Source organism: Gorilla gorilla, chromosome 2 (assembly GCF_029281585.2).
Source record: "Gorilla gorilla gorilla isolate KB3781 chromosome 2, NHGRI_mGorGor1-v2.1_pri, whole genome shotgun sequence".
Lineage (NCBI taxonomy): Eukaryota > Metazoa > Chordata > Mammalia > Primates > Hominidae > Gorilla > Gorilla gorilla.
This window is the reverse complement of record NC_086017.1, coordinates 190,968,398-190,990,856: the sequence shown is the minus strand read 5'-3', so window position 1 is coordinate 190,990,856 and position 22,459 is coordinate 190,968,398. Positions and strand designations below refer to the sequence as shown.

The 22,459-nt window shown below is 37.3% G+C and overlaps 1 protein-coding gene across 22 annotated transcripts in view; it reads left to right on the top strand.

The window, feature by feature from the left end:
- The window catches only part of PEX5L (peroxisomal biogenesis factor 5 like), a 242,110-nt gene that overhangs the window by 139,863 nt on the left and 79,788 nt on the right, over window positions 1–22,459 (top strand). For 10 of the 22 annotated variants that reach the window (XM_004038055.5, XM_004038053.5, XM_004038056.5 and 7 more), the window contains 2 exons: window positions 10,150–10,261; window positions 18,132–18,326. In XM_004038055.5, the coding sequence (XP_004038103.1) occupies window positions 10,150–10,261; window positions 18,132–18,326 (307 nt within the window). Of the gene's footprint in view, window positions 1–2,167; window positions 3,292–7,979; window positions 8,746–8,781; window positions 9,815–10,149; window positions 10,262–18,131; window positions 18,327–19,278; window positions 21,450–22,459 lie in introns of those variants that run through there. The other 12 variants (XM_055381829.2, XM_055381833.2, XM_055381831.2 and 9 more) reach the window with 7 other exon arrangements.

Here is a 22,459-nt window from a genome sequence, read left to right as displayed (position 1 = left end):
AATTTCATTACTCAACTTTAGTTAAGACAAAAGAGAAAGAAAATATATGTGCAAGTAAAACATGTTGCTTCTTTATAAAGGAGTCTTGTTAAAAACTTTGGGAAAGAAATAACAATTAAGCTAACAGTACATTTGAACAAAAAAAATCAAATTCCTATGAATAAATACAAGTTATATTGTATACATATGTCAGTTTGCCAGTAGAATATCTAAATTTTCTTAAATGTTAAATATATTTATGTTGTGACTATGCATACTACATATATGTCTATACATATTTATGTGGATGACTAATTTACAGGAATGAGCCAGAAGTCCCTGAGTCCCCATGCAGAAAATGGCATTTGTGACCCCTCTTATGCAAAGTGACCTTGAGAACAAAAATGTCATCTCTATTATAAGCACATGAGAGCCATTTTCAGCATTTATTATAACAAGTATAGAAAAAAGTCTGCATTTGTATGCAAAGACATGTGGAGACTGTGAATCCTATATGTCCTCGGGGACTTTTGAAACACCCTGTAAAATCTACATAAATATGTATAATGTACTCATCACCACTCTGTGGAACTACCAGTTTTAAAATCGCAAATGAGAAATATTTTTACTTGCATTTATCTTATAATTTAGATTAGATTATTTTAAACATTTCATTTTTTCCGTTCAGTTCCGATTATATGATTCAGTTCCGATTATATGAACATGCCTAGAATTCGAAAAATGTCCATTTACAGTCCTCATGAAAGACATTTATATCAAAAGCTAAATTATGGCAACTTATTTTTAGAATATCAGCAGATCTCATCCCCAGCTGCTGCCAACATGTGTGGTTTTACTTTATTCTAAATACTATGTTGTAAGTTATAAAAATTATAACATATAACATCAAAATTAAATAATTTTTAAAGCTATTAAAGATTCCCAAGACTTTGGGATACATTTTATGTTTTCAGCTTTTTTTATCCCAAAAGAAGAGATGCTACTTCCTAATAACACATGGTAATCATTGGAAAGAAATTTGCTTGATATTTACCAAATTCCTCATTCTTTACTCAATATACACAGTAAAACATATACAGTTTTACACTGAATCAGAGTCAGACCTCTGTAGACTCCCATGTCCAAAGTATTAAGTCCACAGTCCCTCAGGTGAATGCTATGGAAGGTGAGAACTACTTGAAGTTCTTGCTTAAAGGCAGAGACATACAACGGTAGATAAGACCTAACCAAATTTGCAATTGGCACAGTTGTACTGTAACATATCATCTCAGGACTTCACAATCTAGGGCAGGTTCCAGTACCCAAGATTCTTTTTTCACAAAATCACGCATTGCTATGTACTTTCTGATAATCTTTTCACATGTCCAAAATTACCATTATAACCTAGGCTTGCATTTAAAATTTAATGCAAAATAACCTTTTTGATTTTTTAATTTAGAAAAGAAATTGTGATTATTACCATTTTTTCATATCCAGGACATTTGTACCAAGTTCTTCCTTTAATCCCTGTCTAATGTTGCATTAACTGTTTTTGAGGTATTAGTTACACTTTACTGCATGAAGATTACAGAATGCTTTATCTGATGCATCATATTCTTGTTGCATACTGGCCAGTTTATGAATCAGCAAACAGAGTTCTGATTTAAAAAATTTAATGCACCTGTTGTGTTGATAGTATTACAGAATTAATTTAGTGACAGCTGTAATACAATTATTTCTCAGTCAAATGCAGTTTTATTAGTTGATATACTTTTTCCACTATACACAAGTGGCTTCTTCCCTGCTATGCACCAGTGGCATGCACAAACCAAAAAGAAGCAGAATGATCTGAAAAAGTGAGTACTTCCCATGACAACCATAGTATCTAGTCCGTGTATCGTACCACATTCTTACTTGTTATCTTGTGTGAATGTACTACTACTGTCTTGACACGTTTGTCCCAGTGTCTCCTGTAAAGCCCCTTATAACATAGTGCCACATACTGCTGAATACATTGATTCATCTTCATCACTGGTATGTCAATGCCAGATGCTCATGTGATAGATTCCAGATATGTCTGAAGATAATTACTACTCTATAAATAATGTCATTGGGATAATTATGATACATAAAATAGAAAATAACTCACTGAAACACTGAGCTTTTATCTTATTTCATAACTTTTCACTCAACAGACTGCAAGTGTAGAATAATCCCATATTCTAGAACTTTTTTGTATTATGTGATTATTACTGTGTGTTCCTCAACTTTTAGAGGAATTAAGCCAAACATACTCCAGTGGAGCTGTCTATATTACACCAAACAAATTGAATAATGCAGAAGTGTTGGCAAGATGACCTGAACTCAGAAATTGCTGGACCACTGACAGCTGCTGTTTTTTGCTTAAAATAATCATTCATTCCATATTAAGCAAACAATATGCAAGGACTTCATAGAAGCTCAAGTTCATGCAGTCCAAGACTAACACTTAAATCAAATAGTATGTAAAAAAGCCTGTGTTGATGAAAGGTTTGAAGAAAATATGTGAATCAAGTCTTTGAGGAAAAAAAGTTTCTCTGGACCTGTGCCGTCCAGTACAGTAGCCATGAGCTACTGAGCTTTATGTGGCTCCTGAACCGTGGCTGCTCCAAATTGAGATGTGCTGCAAGTATAAAATACACACCAGATTTCAGAGAGTAATCAAAAAAATAGTGTAAACTATCACATTAACGATTTTTATAATGATCATATGTTGAAATGGTAATATTTTGGATTTTTTGATATATTGGCTAAATCAAATATCTTATTTAAATTAATTTCACTTGTTTCTTTTACTTTTTTAAAAGTAGCAACTAAAAATTTTTAAATCATGAGGCCCTCATCATAATTCTGTTGAACAGAATATTCTATTCTAAAGGGTAATAGTATAAACAAATTCAATTTGAGAATAGAAGGGAAAGCCGCTTGCCAGAAGATTGATTATATCATAGAAATAAATGTATTCTCTTTATGAGAATGAAATGACTTTGGTGAATACTTTTCTCTCTTGAGGAACTTTCAGAAGTTTTGTTTTTGACCATATCTCCTAGATACTTTTTTAGCAAGGTATAGCCCTTTATCTTTGCCTGTTGAACACAGTGTCTTAAAACTGTGTTGCAGTTCTCTTCTTAAGGGACTTTTTTTTCCAAACCCAGCCTTTGTTTTTCTATCTGTCATCACCCATTATATCTCAGTATTAATTTAATCTTTGTTTCTGATAAAGATTAAAAAAAAGTAATGTCCTCGATTGGAAGAATATTTTCAAGGCTGCTAGTAAGTACAGCCTTGTTTGGGTTTCCATTTCTAACTTTAAAAATTGTCTTAATTACATTCTCCTGCCTGCCTTAATTTATTGTTGGCACTAACCAAGCTGTGATCTGTTCATTTCCCTGGGAATAGATTCACATTTTACAAAAGTCTAGCTATCCTGTCAGGAAAATATTTGTAGCTAGCTTGTTGAGATTTAGATCAAGTCAAAGAGTTGAAAGTTATCACTTGATTATCCGTTACCAGAAGACTAATAGGAAGTGGGGGGTGGGGCAGTCCATTAGTACTATAAGCTCAGAAGAAATGAATTCTGTCAGCCATCAGAGTTACCATCACAGAGCTCTAAAAATCTGGAATTTTAGCGGTTGCATGGTAATGATTTAGTTGTCTTATCTTTTCAATTGATATAGTCAGTTGACTTGGCTTTGATATTAATGAATCACTCACAGTATGGTCACTATATTGACAGACACCGAATAAATTTCTAAACTTGGATAGGGCTAATAAAACCGTAAACAAGTAGTTCAATTATAAAATTATGACTAAAAGCCTATTTAACAAATGACTTTAAATTAACAATGTCACAGAGTCGGGTGAAGTGGTTGGCACCTGTAGTCCCAGCTACTCAGGAGGCTAATATGGGAGTATCACTTGAGGCCAGGGGTTTGAGACCAGCTTGGGCAACATAGCAAGACCCCATCTCAAAAAAAACCATATCACAAATAATAGAGGAATTTCAAAACTCACAAAGATATTTGTGTTTCATTCATATATAAACAAAACAATTCTAAAATTTTTCTATTATTTAAATGAGGTAAAAAGACATGCCATAGTATTATAAATATTCTAAATCAACATTACAAATATGAGATATTTGTCAGCTGTTTTAAACTTATTAGCTTCAATGTTTTAACTTTAAAAATTATTATTGAAGTACCAAATGCTTAAATATAAAAACAGAATATTTTACTTTAAAACAATTCAAGATCATCAATCTGAAATGTGAAACTACAGAATAATGGATTATTGTCCTTTACAGACATTGTTTTATCATCTACAATGTATTGTACTTTAGGGTTAATTCTTAGTAATATGTTATCAGAAACCTTGAGCTCTATATTTTTGAATGAAACATCTAAGCAATATATCTCTTTAAAGACAAACACAAAGATTCAAGTCACGAAACAAGATTTAAGTCACAAAACAAACAATATAAACATGCACTGTAGTTTAAGTAACAAACAATATTTAAAAGCAAAACATATTTTCATCTTATTAGTTTCTTATAGCTTAGATTATTTAATAGTTTAATTTTAAAACATTGAAATTGAGAAATTCAAGTGGAGCTAAAGCAAATGTAGTTTCAGATAAAGTTTTAAGAGCTGGGTGATATAATCTGCCTTTGTTCCACACAAAGAAAACACTGTATTGATATATGAAGCAATTTGGTGATATGGTAGCTAATATTAATTACATCAGCTGGCCAGTCTGAGTAAGTCATAATTCAAGTGAAATCATTTGATTGAATATTTGATTACAAAGAAGGTGTAATGGTTCAATAGTCTTTTGCATTCTGATTGACAGCAAGCCCCTACATGCAAGTTCTCGCCTATCTTCTTACTTCTAAACAAAAGAGTTTTCCTTTGTTTCTGTGTCAGTTGACCACTTAAGGGTTTTCCCTCAAAATCTCCAGATTTGAATCTGTGATTTAAAATCAGCGTGGAGGGAATAGGATTGTGATGAAGTGTTGCTGGCTTCTCATTCACGTTGGTCCAAGTCCTTCTTCCAAGTGTTGAATGGTATGGGGTAGGCTTAGACCTTTATTTTAATTTTTTTTCATTAGGCATTCTCTCTTCGCACTTTGACTTCTTGGTAGAAGCCTTAACATTCTTGGTAGAAGCTTTGTATTTGGAAACATTTTCTTAGGTATCAGTAGGACTCCAAACATTTAAAAGATGTGACTGGGAGGAAATGGGCTCAAGTGTGTGGTTTAAAACCGGCAAAGAAATTGGCAAACATTTCTGAGGACCACTGACCTCTCTGTGAATTGATCAAATCCAGTAGGAAATTGAGGACACCCATGCAATAATTCTTTTCTACAGTTTGCCATTCAGTTAGACTGTATAAAATCAGTCAACATTGATTAAACTGCTACTATTGAATACAAAAAAAACTCTTGGATGAGATCTCTACTCTAAAGGAAGTCACAGTCTAGTTGGCAGTTGGAGAGGGACAGATAAAACTAAGATTATGACACTGGGGAAGACATGGGAACATGCAGGTGCTATAAAGAGGCACTCAATGGTTGGCACTAAAGAAGGTTCCTAGACAATGTGCCAGTTGAATGGGATCCTGAAAGAGAAATAAGAATCTGTCACCATTGTAGAAGGTTCTTTGAACTGATCCAAATATTGAGAAGAGGAAAAGGGAGAATAAGAAATGAAAATTTAAAATGTGGACAAACTGAGACAAAGGCCTTAGCAACTAATGAAGTGGGTCATTTTAACTCAGCTATGATAATCTGACTAGACCAAAATTGCAATCACTTCACCTCAGTTATTTTTAAAAATTAGAAACCTTTGGGTTACTTTTTATTATTTGTATAACATCAATATACTCCATACCCAAAAGACAAAATAAGGGAAGTTCATAAAGTTATTTTCAAACTAAAAGAAAGTCAAGAAACCTTATCCTACTAATGCATAAGGAAAGAATAAATGTTATACAACTTGGAAATTAAGCTTAAAGGGAATAATTGGGAGATTCAATTCAGTTTGAAATTTTCTTTTATGATCTAAAACATGTATTTGTTGTCAAGTCACCAAAGGAAATATCATAAACTTGTTCAAAGTGAAGAGGAAGGCATGGAAAAAGCTATTCTTAATCTATGCAAATATAAATAAAATGGGACTTCCTATGACTAAAATAATCATTCCTAAATTCCTGCAACTGAAGATGCAATTTAAAATTGGACCATTTTAGATAGGTATTTTTACATCTTCAGTTTCTGCAAAGTCACTTCCTCATTTAATAGCCATTTATCGAACCCCTTTTAGATGTAGACATTCTATTTGAAGTTGTGAAGGATATAAATATAAGTAAGATATTCTCTGGCTTCAGAGCTTATAAGGAAAGATTTCCGTATCTTCATAATATCTCCTGTTTCATCTTCCGTATCTCCCATCAAAACCAAAAAACTTTCTGTTCAGTTTCAGTTACCTTTCCATGCTATCTGTAATCTGGTCTTTCACGCTTGAGCCCTGCTATTATCCCCCACTTCAGCCCAAGCATTTCTCAATAGCTAAATTGTGCTGCAGCTTGAAAAACACTGACTCAGAAGGTAGTTTGTTACTCCTTCTTTGATTTGAATTTGTGGAAGAAAGCCACAGGAGTAGCTTAGTTGTAGAAGTCAGGCAGTTATAACAGTTCCATCAGTCCAGGTGTGAACTATGGTCAGAAACAAGACAGTAGGTGTGGAAAGACACAGACTTCCTGAGGCAGAGGTGTAGAAGACTGGAGATGCCACGCCTTTGTCCTGGGCTTCCTGAAGTCTCTCAGAACAGCCTCTCCTTTGGTATCCCTTTATTTGTATGCTGAGTAAATCTGAGAGTGCTAGTGTGCTTTCTCCAGAAAATTTGTCCAAAGTTTGAATAAAGAGACAGACTCCAAAAAAAAAAAAAAAATTATTACCTTTGGTAAAGCAGACAGGCCCAAAAGGACAGGGCTCTCGTTGAATTGTGCCTTTTCCTTTGCCTTCCATTTAGATGTTAACAAAAATTTTACTTTTAGAATTACTTTATCAAATTTAGACTATAGTTTTTATGCATTTGCAACTAAAACTATCTGAAGAAATCTAACACCCTGGTCTTCCAAAACTATAGGTAATGTAGGCCTATTTCACTATTCCACACATATATGTACACAGAACTGTGATTTAGGGATAAACTCTTAGTTTTTGTTTGTTTGTTTGTTTGTTTTTTTACTAAGGCATTTAACTGTATCCAAAGTAAAGAAAGAGTACAGGGGATTTTCCACGTAATATAGCTCATACTTATCTACATAACATTGATATTTCTCAAAATTATGAATAAGAGAACTCAGTTATTCTTAGCCATCTGTCAATGAAATTAAACTTTTTTTCAAAGAAATAATGACTATCAAAGAGATAGTTATGACATTGTCCTTACATATTCATACTTTGAAAGTCACAGTTGTATTGGTTGAGTTTAGTCTTTGCACTTTATACAATTTAGCCAATGGGTAAATAAGACCTAGACCCAGAGGCCAGTCATCAGAATGCACTGCTTAGTAAATGCAACCCTGTTACAATAATTTCTATGCGTATAGGGTGGTGCCATATTTGATGGTAACCTTCATCCTCTGTGAATGCGTATAACACAGTGGAATTCAGATCGCACTTCACAGCCATGAGAAGGCCACAGTGTGGAGGTGGGCATTGTTTGTGAAAGTAGGACCTCATCACTGTGTTGATCACACTAGATGAGTTCATTACATTAAGCACATATGGTTAAAAGAGCAAGTCCTACCAGGAAATATGTATCAATGTACAGGTCCTTTGGAAACTGTTACATATGTACAGTTTGGACATGCACTAACTACAAATGAGATACAGATTCTGGGACACTAATCATATTTTTAGATGAGCTCACCGGATCACTGATGTTTAGCTATTTCATCATTTTCTAGTATATTATATTCTATACCAGTGCTTTCAACTACATTTCCAGATAATAAAATTGACTTTCATGCCAGAAAGTATTACAAATCATTCCTAAACTCAAATAGACCATAGCATTTACAAAAATTCAAATATATTTTATTCCTGAAACATAGGCAGCTCATAGTCCCTCAACATTTAAAAATATTTTAATATAAATAGAATGGGTGATACCCAGGAATGTTCAAATTCAGAAAAAATGAAAAGCACTGGGGCTCAGAGTTTCACTCATGAGTCAAAGCAGCATCCTAAAATAAAGATTAATACCAAAAGAGGCCTTGGATTTGATTCCTAGCAAAATCTGCGAGGTTTTATACATAGTAATACCAAAGCTTACAATAATTGAAGAAAGATCTATCCCTGTAACTTGAACGTTAAAAAAAGAAAAGCGTTCTCAAAGCCCATCCCTCAATAACAAATTAATATGTATAAAAATCTAATTACCAACTCTATATTGAAATCTTAAACTCTAATGGACGTCTGAGATTTACACATGTTTAAATGAGATTTATCCATGTTTAAATAGCATGCATATGAGTACTAAATGTGTCTCTTGGCTTCCAGTCTCCAAATGACCACTAAGTGCTTCCATATTGCCCTTTCAGAAATAAAAGAAGTGCACTTTCTCCCCATAGTTACGATTACTCAGGTCCCCTGCCACCTTCCATCAGCTCTAAACTATGAGACTGCTGACACTGTGCCAGAGAAACAATGTAGAGAAGGTGAGTAGAGTAATATAAAATATTTTGATTTGGTAATACTCCAAAGCACTCCGTTTGTTATTTTATGCCTCTTAAAATGCAACTTAACAAATAAGTTCTTAAAAATCTAGAAATTGGCCAGGCACAGTGGCTCACACATGTAATCTCAACACTTTAGGAGGTCGAGGTGGGAGAATTGCTTGAGCCCAGGAGTTCAAGACCAGCCTAGGCAAGATGGTGGGACCTTGTCTCTATAAAAATAAATTTAAAATTTTTTAAAATTAGCCGGCCATAGTGGTGCACACCTGTAGTCACAGCTATTTGGGATACTGAGATGGGAGGATAGCTTGAGCCCAGGAGTTCAAGGATGCAGTGAGTTACGATCATGCCACTGCACTCCAGCCTGGGTGACAGACATCCTGTCCCTATTTAAAAAACAAAAAACAAAACAAAACAAAAAAACCTAAAGATTATGAGGTGTGTCTTTTTCTTAAGCAAAAAACTAGATGATTATGCCTGTTTTATGAAAGGCAAATATAAAAGCTCCCCCACCCAAAAAAAAAACAGTTAATTTAGGGATCAACCACCTGAGTATCAAAAGTGTGTTTTCTCCCTTAACCATAGAAACATAACTCGGCAAGACGGGATTCAAAGAGGTGCAGAATAATTGAAAGTAAATAGTGGTTGCCACTGATAATTAGAGATCCACTAAAAAATCAAACTGAAAGATTGGGGAAATTAGAAAATGAGCTAATGGGAAAACACAATTGAATCGACCGAGATCTATTTTACAAATAGATTTTATAAACGCATGTACTAGATACCTACACAGTTAATATAACAATATTTTCTACTCTCCCAAAATAATATTTGTTATGTAATACAAAAGCAGTCCAAGGAAATGTAGAGGGTGTGTTTTTAGGTGACCTGAGCTTTTTAAGAGAGGGAGACAAGGCAGGCATTTATCCACCCACACTGATCCGTGTGTTTGCACTCCCCACATAAACACTGACTGAGCAGTGCTAACCAGAACATGTCATCTTTGAGTCTGAAGCCACTGTTCCAGGTCTCAGTAGGAGCTTTTGTCCAGGTGAGGAGTGGGATTGGCCCTTAGCAACTATGATTCAATACGTGTCATTTTCTATATATTGAAATTAGAGAATAATTATATTTCAGGAGGGGGGAGAAAAGGCTTGAGCTTTAAACATTGAAGTTGGCTGCATCAAAAATATGTTGACAGTGCTAAAAGGCTCATTCCCCACCTCTTGATATTTTTTCTTTCTTGCCCCCACCCCATTATTTATGTATGTATTTATTTATTTTTGGTAGGCTTGCTATTCTCATTTTGTTGCAAGGCTGCATTTTAATTCATCTGACTCTGCAGTTTAACAAAGCCCTTTGACACCTCTGTTCATTTGTTCTCAGCTGGTGAATGAGCAACAAGAAAGCAGACCCCTCCTGAGTCCCTCCATCGATGACTTTCTCTGTGAAACCAAATCGGAAGCAATAGCAAGGCCAGTAACATCCAATACAGCTGGTAATTCTTTCACTTTTAACCGTTCCTCAACTAGAGTTAATTTTAACTATAGTAAAATGCACATTTTTTCCATAATACATTTTAAGTGAGGAAAGAACGTTTGCAACGAAATGAAACTTTAGAATGTATACTATTTAGCATAAACCAATAAATCACAGAAATTGCAATGTATATTACCCAACCAATTTTGCAGAACATAAGTATACCACTATTAGCAATGAATCATGTTTTCATGTATATTTTCATATTTGCATATTTATATCTAAAGTCTCATCACATTAGAAAATCTTTAAAACAAAAACATCTATTTCAGAGTAAGGTTTTCAAGTTCTGGCTGATGGTCCAATTATTTCTGGAAATATTTTGTATAACGGAAGTCCAGTAAATAAAAATGTGGCAACGTTTTCAAGTGGATTTAAATGACAAAATATCCTGCAGCTTTGGGATAGTATAGAGCCAGTTTCATTTTCTGTCATGTAAATGTGTTACTTGCTCCTCGTTACAACAATCTATTTGAATGTTCTCCTGGAATTAAACATTCTCAAATAGTAAACTGTCCCCTGCTCGGTGCCTGTCACATATAGGAATAGGCACTCAATAAGTATTAATCCAATGAGTGAGTACAGGATGCCACTGGCATAAATTACACTTCCCTTGTAGAGGCAGTCTTTCTGCATTGATTTCATTTGGTCAGCATTCACATTCAAAGTCATGTCATTCAAATAAGAATGAAAAAATGATGTTCAGAATCAAAGAACAAAGGTTATGTTGGATGTGCAGAGCAGAATTTAATGGAAAAAGAAAAGGATAATCACATACTGTCTTGTTAAATTTGTTCCGTTTTGTCGTCTTGGCCTCAGTTTGCTGTTGGCTTGCATATTTTCATTATATTTCTAAGTGAATAAAATCACAGGAGAAGGAAATCGTGATTTTTCCAAAATGCCAAAAATTACAAGAAGAGTAACTAGCATGAGATAGACAGGCTCGTTATGTGACGTCATATTTTACAGTTTCTGGGTTCAAACTCCATGAATTCCAACCCCAGCTCTGTATCCAGGGGCATGTTGCTTATCTAAGCCTCAGTTTCTTCATTTGTCTGATAATAGTAAGATCTGCATCTCGTAAGTTCATTGGAAAGATTAAGGGAAGCAATCCATGAAAAAGCTTAACACCATGTAAACTCTAACTGGTGTAAAAATTTCTGTTAGATTTTAGGTGAGAACAATATGTATTCCCTACACTTTCATTTTCAATTGCGTTGACTTTTTTATATCACGTCACAGCAATCATTTTCTAAATTCAGCTGTCGCTTTCAGTAATCAAGAAATTAAATGGTACTTGGCAAATTCTAGGTAGGAAATTAAACAAGTTCACATACTATCAGATGAGATTCATTCCTCTGATCCATGAAACCAGAGCTGGCCCCTTCAAAACTCGAGAACTACCCCAGGAAAATACAGAGAACCTTGTATGTCCAGTTGCAGGTGAATCCGTGAGAATTGTATGCCCTGCAAACTTCCTCTTCATGCTCCAATTCTCACTGATGGGAAAACTAAGTCATTTAGAAAGGATCCACCCTGAGAGAGCAATATAAGATTTGATTCAAAAGCTTCTTTTCAGCTTGATTGTTCTAACATATAAAAGAGAGACCTGTGAAATACTGTAGGAAAAAAATCAAAAGAATGTGTAATTTCTTGCAATCCCAATATCTACAATGTTGCCCTCTGTATTAGTCCTAGGGCTGCTGTGACAAAGTACCACCCACTGAGTTGATTCAACAATGGAAACTTACCATCTCAGTTCTGAGGGCTAGAAGCCCAAAATCATGCTTTCAGCTGCGCCACGCACCCCATGAACGTGCTTAGTGAGGCTCTATTCCAGGCCTGTCTTCTAATTTCTGGTACTGCCTTGGTTTATGGCAGCATAACTCCAATATTCACGTGGTGTTTTCTCTGCATGTATGCTTCCCAGTGTGCATGTCTGTCTCTGTGTCCAAATTTCCCCCCCTCCTTTTTTTTTTTTTTTTTTTTTTTGAGACGGAGTCTCGCTCTGTCACCCAGGCTGGAGTGCAGTGGCACCATCTCGGCTCACTGCAACCTCCGCCTCCTGGGTTCAAGCGATTTTCCTGCCTCAGCCTCCCAAGTAGCTGGGACTATAGGCACCTGCCACCACGCCCAGCTGATTTTTTTTTTTTTTTTTTTTTTTTTTGAGACGGGGTTTCGCTCTGTCGCCCAGGCTGGAGTGCAGTGGCGCGATCTCGACTCACTGCAAGCTCCGCCTCCCGGGTTCACGCCATTCTCCTGCCTCAGCCTCCCGCGTAGCTGGGACTACAGGCGCGCGCCACCATGCCCGGCTAATTTTTGTATTTTTAGTAGAGACGGGGTTTCACCGTGTTAGCCAGGATGGTCTCGATCTCCTGACCTCGTGATCCACCCGTCTCGGCCTCCCAAAGTGCTGGGATTACAGGCGTGAGCCACCGCGCCCGGCCCCAGCTGATTTTTTGTATCTTTAGTAGAGACGGGGTTTCACCGTGTTAGCCAGGATGGTCTCGATCTCCTGACCTTGTGATCCGCCCACTTTGGCCTCCCAAGGTGCTGGAATTACAGGCGTGAACCACTGCGCCTGGCCCAAATTTCCCCTTTTTATAAGGACACCAGTCCTATTAAAGTAGGGGCCCACCCTATTCTAATATGACCTCATGTTTAATTATATCTTGAATGAAACTATTTCCAAATAAGGTAATATTCTCAGTACTCAGTGTTAGGACTTCTACATAGACCACTCAATCCATAATACTCTCCAACGTAGGGGGTCTGGAAAAATAGTGTTCTGAGACTGGGGATTTATTTTTTCCCACCTTCGTTATTCAGTGCACCTGGTTCACACGGATTTTTATCCTGAAGAAAGACTCTTGTTTGATAAGTGTTTTTAATATTAAGAGTATATCTCAAAGCAAAAATATTATATATTTTTTAATTCGTAAGAAATCTAGTTTTTATATAAATCAATACAAAATAAAAAAAATTTAGGAAATATTTACCTCTTCTGGAGGTCGGTCATTGATTTTTTTTCTCTATGAACCCTAAAAGAACATACCTTTTGCCTCATAGAAGTTCTAAATTATAATTTTTTTCCACCCAGTTCTATTAGATTATCTGAAGAACAAAAGTTTTTGAGTCTGCCAACTATTTAAATCATTTCTCGGAGTATCCAAACTGCCAAATAATTAGAAGCTAAACAAACAAATGAATCAAAGCCTTATCAATAAAGTCAGCACCCTGCCCTAAGGTTTAGATAAAGTCTAGAGAGGACTGTGCAAGAACACAGGCTATGGAGAGATGAGACCTGTATCCTGTATTTGAATCCTGGTGTAAACACTGACATACCAATTATATTAGTTTTCTATTGTCGCCTTAACAATTACCACAAATCTAATGGCTTAAAACAACACAAATTTATTATCCTAAAATCAAGATGTCAGTAGAACTACATTACTTCTGGAGGCTTCAGGACAGAATTCACTTCCTTGCTTTTTCCAGCTTCTAGAGGGCACCTACAATTTGGTGGCTTATGACTCCTGGCTCCATCTTCAAAACCAGCAGTTCTCTCTCTCACATTGGTCTCCATGTCCTTCTCTGGCTCTGACCCCCCTAACTGCACTTTATAAGAGCTCTTGTGATTACATTGGGCCCACAGGGATCATCCAGATTAATCTTTCAGTCTCCAAATCCTTAATTACATCTGCAAAGTCCCTTTTGCCATGTGACATGTCAAGGTAACATATTTACAGGTTCTGGGGATTAGAATGTGGCCATATTAGAGGGGGGCGTTTTTCTACCACACCAGCTGTGTGATTTTGGACAAGTTACTTAATATTGCCAAGCCTCAAGTTTCTCATATGTAAAATTAGAATACCTTTTTCACAGAAATGTTATGTAGACTAAGTAAGGAAACATTCATAAGCACTTACCATATTGTGTATTTTCAATAAATAGTTTTTGTAATCATTTCCAACCTCATATATCTACAGCTTATGTCAAGCATGAATGCTTTCAGTAGAGTCTTCTAGTAGCGATAAATATTTATTTGCATCATGACTATGCTTATAGTGCTGTTCCAAGAGCTGTAGATAAGCACTTCATCCAATACTTTATAAAGTAGTTTTATCCTTATTTTAGGTGGGCAGAGTTAAGGTTCAGAGAGACATTTTTTTTTGAGACAGAGTTTTGCTCTTGTTGCCCAAGCTGGAGTGCAACAGCATGATCTCGGCTCACGGCAACCTCCGCCTCCCAGGGTCAAGCAATTCTCCTGCCTCAGCCTCCAGAGTAGCTGAGATTACAGGCATGTGCCACCACGCCTAGCTAATTTTGTATTTTTAGTAGAGACAGGGTTTCTCCATGTTGGTCAGGCTGGCCTTGAACTCCCGACCTCAGGTGATCTGCCTGCCTCAGCCTCCCAAAGTGCTGGGATTACAGGCATGAGCCACTGCACTCAGTCAAACTCAGACAGTCTTAACCACTGTCCTGTGCTGCCTTATTTTATGCACAATATTCACGGAACATCAGGACACCAAAATAGATTAGCTGAACTAAAGTGAAGAAGACAGGACAAAGTGCTACAAGGGTGACTGGCAAAACATAGCCTGCTCAGAAGCAACTGAGCTGGAAATCCCACTGCTACAGCAAATAGAAGTGAAGTCAGCGACATTCTCTGGGCAATGGGATCCCACAGCCTATGAAGCTGTGAGTGGTGACTGACATGTGGTCCATGAGAAAAGTCTGCATATGTGACAATAAGATTACACCCAGAAGGTATTTTATTAGATCTACACTATCACACGCATACACACACATGTGCATACACACACGCACACACTTTTCACGTTCATTGTAAGAGGAGATTATCCTTTGTGCTCCTTTTTTTTAGAGACAGGGTCTTACTCTGTCACCCAGGCTGGCTCAAACTTCTGGGCTAAAGCAGTCCTCCCACCTAGTCTCCCGAGTAGCTGAGACTACAGGTGATAGCCATCACTCCTGGCTAATTTTTTTTTGTTTGTTTTTTTAATTGTTTTGTAGTGACCGAATCTTGTTATATTGCCTAGGCTGGTCTCAAACTCCTGGCTTCGAGCGATCCTCCTGCCTTGGCCTCCCAAAGCACTGGGATTACAAACGTGAGCCAACACACCTCACCGGTTGGTGCTCTTAATTTAAGCACACAGATACTGAAACCCAAAACTTCATGTGCCTGAAGGATCTTTAAAATAGGATTTAAGAAATCAGCAGAGCAGACACCGCCAACCATACCAGGGCTGTCTTTGTGTGGAGCAATAAGATTCTTACTTTTAAATCTTAGCTAAAGGACACACACATGCTAAAATGTGATTTGTCTTTCTCCAGAGAGTGAAAGGCTACACCCACCCTTCTCTCCTTTTGAAAACGTACTCTGCAGGGACTTTCCCAGCTTCAAAGCTGGCCATTCGACCTCCAAGCCACCTCCTTCATCAGCTGGGTAACCAATTAGGCTTTCTGTGTGTGCCAAGCATTTGTTTCACATTTGCAAGAAAAAGAACAAAGGGACAAAGAGCTCAGAACAAATACAGGAATTGCCCAGGACACTTTGGAGGGGGAAAGAACCTTACTGAGCCAAGTTTGAATTCACAGTTCACCCTTTTAGTAATTCATTTATTCTGAATGTGAGAAGAAGATATAGATTAAATTAGTACTTGCCAGCTGTTATTCCATAACAAATGTACTTCCTATGTTCAAGTAGACAATTTTATAATTTGCTTCTAAAAGTCTAGGAGCAAGTGACTAACTCTTAATTGTTTGTACAATTAGTAAAAAGATGTATATGGCATTCTATATTCTGCCATCAATTTCCTTTCCTCCATTATAAGGGCATCACATTGGGCCTAGACTCCTTGCCAACATAATAGTGGTCTGGAAATTTCTATTTGACCATTCAGTGGATATAAAATGTGAGGCATTCTAGCCTATTTTGGCTGTCTGCCATGCTTACATTTTAGACATAAAGCCAGGCAGCTTAGTTGTGAATGTCACTTCTTTCCCTCCACGTTCAAGTACTTCCTAGCCCCAAAACATCCCTCGTATCTCAGGGCATCTTAGCATTGGGAAGTGGTTCCTATTGCCTCAGGAAGATTCTGTTGAGATAAGCTGACACTTTCAGGCCACTTTATGATAAATTTACTTCATAGGATCCTCTGTAGAACCAATATCTTTGTCTCATCTTCAGTTTTATTCCCAGTAGCATTTTCTCTTTCTGTCAGGGTATGGATCTGATTCTTGTCTCAAATAAAAAGGAACAGTGAAAATAGGAGAACATCAACAACAACAACAAAAAGGATAGAAAAAATCACAAATTGGCTGTAAAAGAATGGAAATCACATTTATTGAGTACCTATTGTATGCCTGGCACTTTACGTACATTAGATCATTTAATCCTCATCTTATCCCTAAAAGACAATTAATTCCCCATTTTCAAATGAGGAAACTGAAACTCAGAGAGATCAAGAAACTTACTTCAAGTCACACACTAAGCCGTGACAGAGCCAGATGTTTCCACTTCACCAACAACATCCAACCACTGTGACTTGGAATTGGAATCAGAAAGCAAGATTATTAAGAGTAAAGTTTGACACACCATCCTAAAGATCCCATAGGAATGGTTAACTCATGAAGCCCTTGCACTACTAAAGAAATCCAGGTTGTGAGTTCAATGGAGCCCGGCCCCTGCCTTGAGTACAAGGGAGAAGCAGACAGAAGAGTATTGAGACATCAGCAAAAATCCATCCCCCACCTAGAGGAAAAGCTTGGAGATTAAAGAGGAGTGCTGCAGTCATTGTTGTAGACTGCCACAAAGGGTTAATGCAAGTGGTTTCTTTGTCTTTCTGTGGCTTTCCTAAGTGAGCTGGGTGAAGAGATTCCAGGCCAGGGAGCCACCGATCTTGCTCAGAAGCTAGACTCTCCAGTGCGGTGCCAGGGCCAGTGAAACAGCAGGGACTGGTGGAAAGGTAGAGCTGTAGGGACCTTCTCCAATTTGAATTTTCTATCTCTCACAATGAGCTAGTCAAACACTGGTTACGTGCACTGTAAAAGAAGGAAGAAGCTAAGGTTATAAAACTTGCTTTTTTAATTCTCATTTGCCTTATTTGCATTTGAACAAGTTATTATTTCTGCTTTCATTAGAGTATTTAATGCAATGTAATCAACCTGCTAGGAAGTAAAAGTGTAACAGTTTTATAGTTAGTTACATTGAAATTCAAATTTGCATACTAAACAGCAAAGGCATTAACATGTGTACCTATTCATCAACTATGGATTATAAAATACCTCTCTTGGGTGAACCCAAACAGGATGCCATTTTCTGATTGAACTGCTTAATTAAATAAAAGATGATTAACAGCATTGCTTTATACCCCATATACTTTATTGTTTAAAATTAAAACACAAAGACATTCAAAACCTTCACTAAATCTCTGAATATGGTAGATTGACTCCTCTCTGGGACATTGCAATCTAAAATAACCTTCAGTATAAATAAAGCAAAGCAATAAAGTAAATAGCACCTGAACTCAGATTCAGTTTGATCATTTTAATTTCATTCAAAGCTTCATCATTGCTGAGGCTGGTCTAAGTCCTTTCTTACCAATTTGTGCCATACCAAATATAAGAATAACATGCAGCAAACATCCCAGTCTAACAAGCTGTCTCTATAAATCAATGATGAGCTAACTTAATTTTATTCTAACCCATCCTACAAACATAAAATCTTTCTGTACCCAACTGAAACCTATTTTAAATAATTTCAGAGTAGTAAATGGGCTTATCTTAACCTCTTCCATTTCTGGTAGTATTGACCACTGGCTTAGATCTCCTCGACCTGAGTGAACCAGTCTCTCAAACCCAAACCAAAGCCAAGAAGTCAGAGCCCTCATCCAAAACCTCATCCCTCAAGAAAAAGGCCGATGGATCTGACCTCATCAGCACGGATGCTGAGCAGAGAGGCCAGCCTCTCAGAGTCCCGGAGACTTCATCCTTAGATCTAGGTAAGGCAATCGCTTGCAGCTATGGATGCTCAACCTTGCTCTGCTGATGTGGATACAAGAGGAAATTTCCACCAATGGCATTAAACAGAGAACAAAGGAGTAGAAAAGGCATTCCATGGTGGAAACTGGACAGGACATAGCTTCTTTTGAGCTTGAACTGTACAGCAATTGGGGAGCTCAACTTTGCATAACTGATTGATTCATTTATTTATTCGACCCACAAATATTGAGTTATAGATAGGTGCTGGGTGCCAGGTTAGGCACTAAAGTTACAAATAAAGATAAAATGTGCATCTTGCTCTGTAGGAGCACTCAGTCCAGGACGAGAAAGAGGGACTTGTGAGTAACCAACTCTAATGCAAGGCCCAGGGGCAGCCAGATGAAACAGTATGTAACAAACGTGTTTGGGAATACATGCCATACAATAATAACGGCTACCATTTGATGGTGGGTTACAATGCCTAGGAACCACAGTACATTACTTACATATATTATCTCATTAAATTATCACAACTCTTTGAAACATCTGAGGAACCAAGTTTCAAAATTTAAGCAATTTGCCCAAGATCTCACAGTTTATAAGAGGAAGAGTTGAAATTTGAGCCTAGTTCTAGTCAACCTCAAAGGCCATATGTTTTCCACTGTATTCTACCTCCTCTGAGAAAGGACAGCTTAATTCTTAGCTCCTGGAATCAGACACATTAAGCTCTCCTTTCTCAAGAGAAAGAACAGTGACAGGTATCTTAGAAAGCCAAGAGGAACATGAATCTTCCCTGGCTGTGACTGACTGCTGTGTGTGTATGTATATGTGTGGGGAGGTGAATATTGTATATACATTCATAAGGAGATCATATTCATAGCTTATCCATAAGGCTGTGAGGAATAAATGGGAATATATGAAATCACTTATTACTATGATATGTACATGTTAAATGGTCATGAATTAATTTATTCATTTGTTCAGCAAACATTTCTCTGAGTATCTACCATATTCCCAGCACAAACTATGTGCTAGGAATACAAAGATAAATAATATAAGCTCTCTGTGCCTTAGCAAATTTACAGTCTAGTAGGGAGATAGAAAAATGATTAAATGATTTTAATAAAATATTAACTATATGTAGCAATGAAAGAAAACCCACATCAGTTACTACATGAGCCTCCACATCATGCCATTGCTCCAGCCAGTGGGAGAAGGTGTCTTACAAGAGGTACTATGTGAGCTGAGGTTTGAGGAATGCATAGGAATTTGCCAGATTCAAGATAGATCAGGGGAAAGGTGGGGAGAACAGAGCAGGGTATCCCTGGTGCAGAAAGGAAAGGTATTCACACACAAATAGATAAACATGGAAAGATGTCTTTTTAAGTAAATATACATATTTCAATAGTACTCAAGGATGGTAGAATAGTGAGAGAAAAAGACTGAAAATCACTAGTGGTGAGATCATAGGAATCCTTGGATGTCATGCACTTAAGACTGGGGGAGGAGGGATGATGTTTGAAGGGTTCTGCTAAGAGGAATGACAGCAACAGTTCCTATTTTAGAAAAATCCTTCTCTGGTGGATTTATGGAGAAAGGAATAGAGGCAAGGAGACCAGTACAGAGATCCAATAGTGACAAGGGGGGTAATGAGAAAGAGAGAGACAGGTTCCAAAAAATATTAAAACAAGACTTGGAAACAAAGATAATATGTGTACGTGAGCAATGGGGACATGTAGAACATGCCAAGCTCCATGATAGAAGATGGAAGAGGGGCAGGAGTGAACTATTGAGTTCAGCTTTGAACCTGCTATATTTGAGGAAACTGTGGGACTTCTCTGTGGATACCTCCATTAGACTGTTAAGTATATAGGTCTAGAACTGGAGAAAAAGAACTGAGTAGGAAATGGAGATTTGTAAGTCAGAAGCCTGTGTATGAATGGATATTGGAACCATGGGTGTAGATGAGCTCTTCCAGGGATAGATTGTAAAGAAAGGAAAGAGAACCAAGCCATTGTTCAAATTAGTGGCCTACACAGGAACGCCTCTCCCCTGCCATCCCTCTTTGAGGTCTGTCTTTGGAGGGAAATTTTATAACTATCTCTACTATTTCCTCACCATCTAGGTTTATTCAGTTGTACAAATAAGTTAATAACATTTATAGATTTAGATTAAAATATATTAATACATTGATTGGGTGCAGTGGCTCATATCTGTAATCCCAGCACTTTGGAAGGCTGAGGCAGGAGGAGTGCTTGAGGCCAGGAGTTTGAGACCAGCTTGGACAACATAGTGAGATCCCATCTCTACAAAATTTTAAAAATTAGCCTGGCATAGTGGCATAAGCCTGTAGTCCCAGCTACTTGGGAGGCTGAGGCAGGAGGATGGCTTAAGCCCAAGAGATTGAGGCTGCAGTGAGCTGTGACTGCACCACAGCACTTCAGCCTGGGCAACAGAGACCTTGTCTTAAAAAAAAGAATATATTAATATATTACAATATAACACAATAAGCATGCAAATGATGAACATTTATTTCTCTGCTTCTGAGAAAATGTCCTATGAAAAAGTTGTAAAAGTACTTAGTTTAAAAGCACCTTTAAGAATAGTAGTGTTATTCACAATAGTACAAAGGTGAAAACAACTGCAACCCATCATGAGATGAATGGATAAACACAATGTGGTATATACAGACAATGAACTTATTCAGCCTTGGAAAGGAATAACTTACATGCTACAACATGGATGAACCTTGAAGATATTGTGCTAAGTGAAGTAAACCAGGCACAAAAGGACAAATACAGGTTGAGCGTCCCTAATTCGAAAATCTGAAATCTTCCAAAATCTGTAAGTGGAAAATTCCACACCTGACTTCGTGTGAGAAGTCACAGTCAGAACTTTGTTTCATGCATAAGATTATTTAAAATACTTTATAAAATTACCTTCAGGCTATGTGTGTAAGGTGTGTACGAAACATAATTGAATTTCATGTTTAAATTTGAGTCCCAGCCCCAAGATATCTCATTATGACATATGCAAATATTCCAAAAACCAAGAAAAAAAATCCCAAATTTGAAACACTCCTGGTCCCAAGCATTTTGCATAAGGAATAATCAACCTGGATTGGAGGATTCCACTTGTATGAGGTACCGACAATAGTCAAATTCATATAGACAGAAAGTAGAATAAAAGTTACCAGGGTTTGTGGGGGAGGGGGAATGAGGAGTTCATGTTTAATGAGTAGAGTTTCAGTTTGAAATGATGAGAAATTTTGGAGATGAATAGTGGTGATGGTTACACAACAGTGTGAATGTACTAATGCAAATACTGAATTATACACTAAAATATGGTTTAAATGGTCAATTTGTTATGTATTTTTTACCACAGTTTTTAAAAAGAAGGGGAAAAAAGACCTTAGAGAACATCAACTACAAACTGATCTTTTTTTTTTTTTTTTAGACAGAGTTTTGATCTATTGCCCAGGCTGGAGTGCAGTGGCGCAATCTGGGCCCACTGCAACCTCCACCTCCCAGGATCAAGCAATTCTCCTGCTTCAGCCTCCCAAGTAGCTGGGATTACAGGCATGCACCACCACACCCCATTCATTTTTTTTTTTTTATTTAGTAGAAACGGGGTTTCACCATGTTGGTCAGGCTGGTCTCGAACTCCTGACCTCAGATGATCCACCTGCCTCTGCCTCCCAATGTGCTGGGATTATAGGCGTGAGCCACCGCCACCTGGCCCGATCTTTTTATAAACTAAAAAACTGAACCCCAAGATTGTTTCAGTGGTTTATTCACAGCCACACACCTGTTAATGAGAGAATCCAGCCAGATTTTTTATCTGTAAGAACTAAGCCACAGGGATAAAATGGTTCCAGCATTCCGTTGGCTGTCCTCATTGCCTCCTTTCTCTCTCTCCCCCATTATAAATTCCCTCCTTTTGGTGAAAAATTACATGCTTTATTCAAAAGCTATGAAAGTTTTCTGATTTATTCCCACCTCCTTTTAACACTGAAGCTCATCTTTTTAAACAGAATTTCTTTCCGGAATCATGCCAGCAAAGCCCCCAAGCCCCCGCTTTAGCCAGAGACTGATAGAGTAGTGCTCCAGATGTACATTCTACACCAGATCGCACAGGATCATATACAAGATTC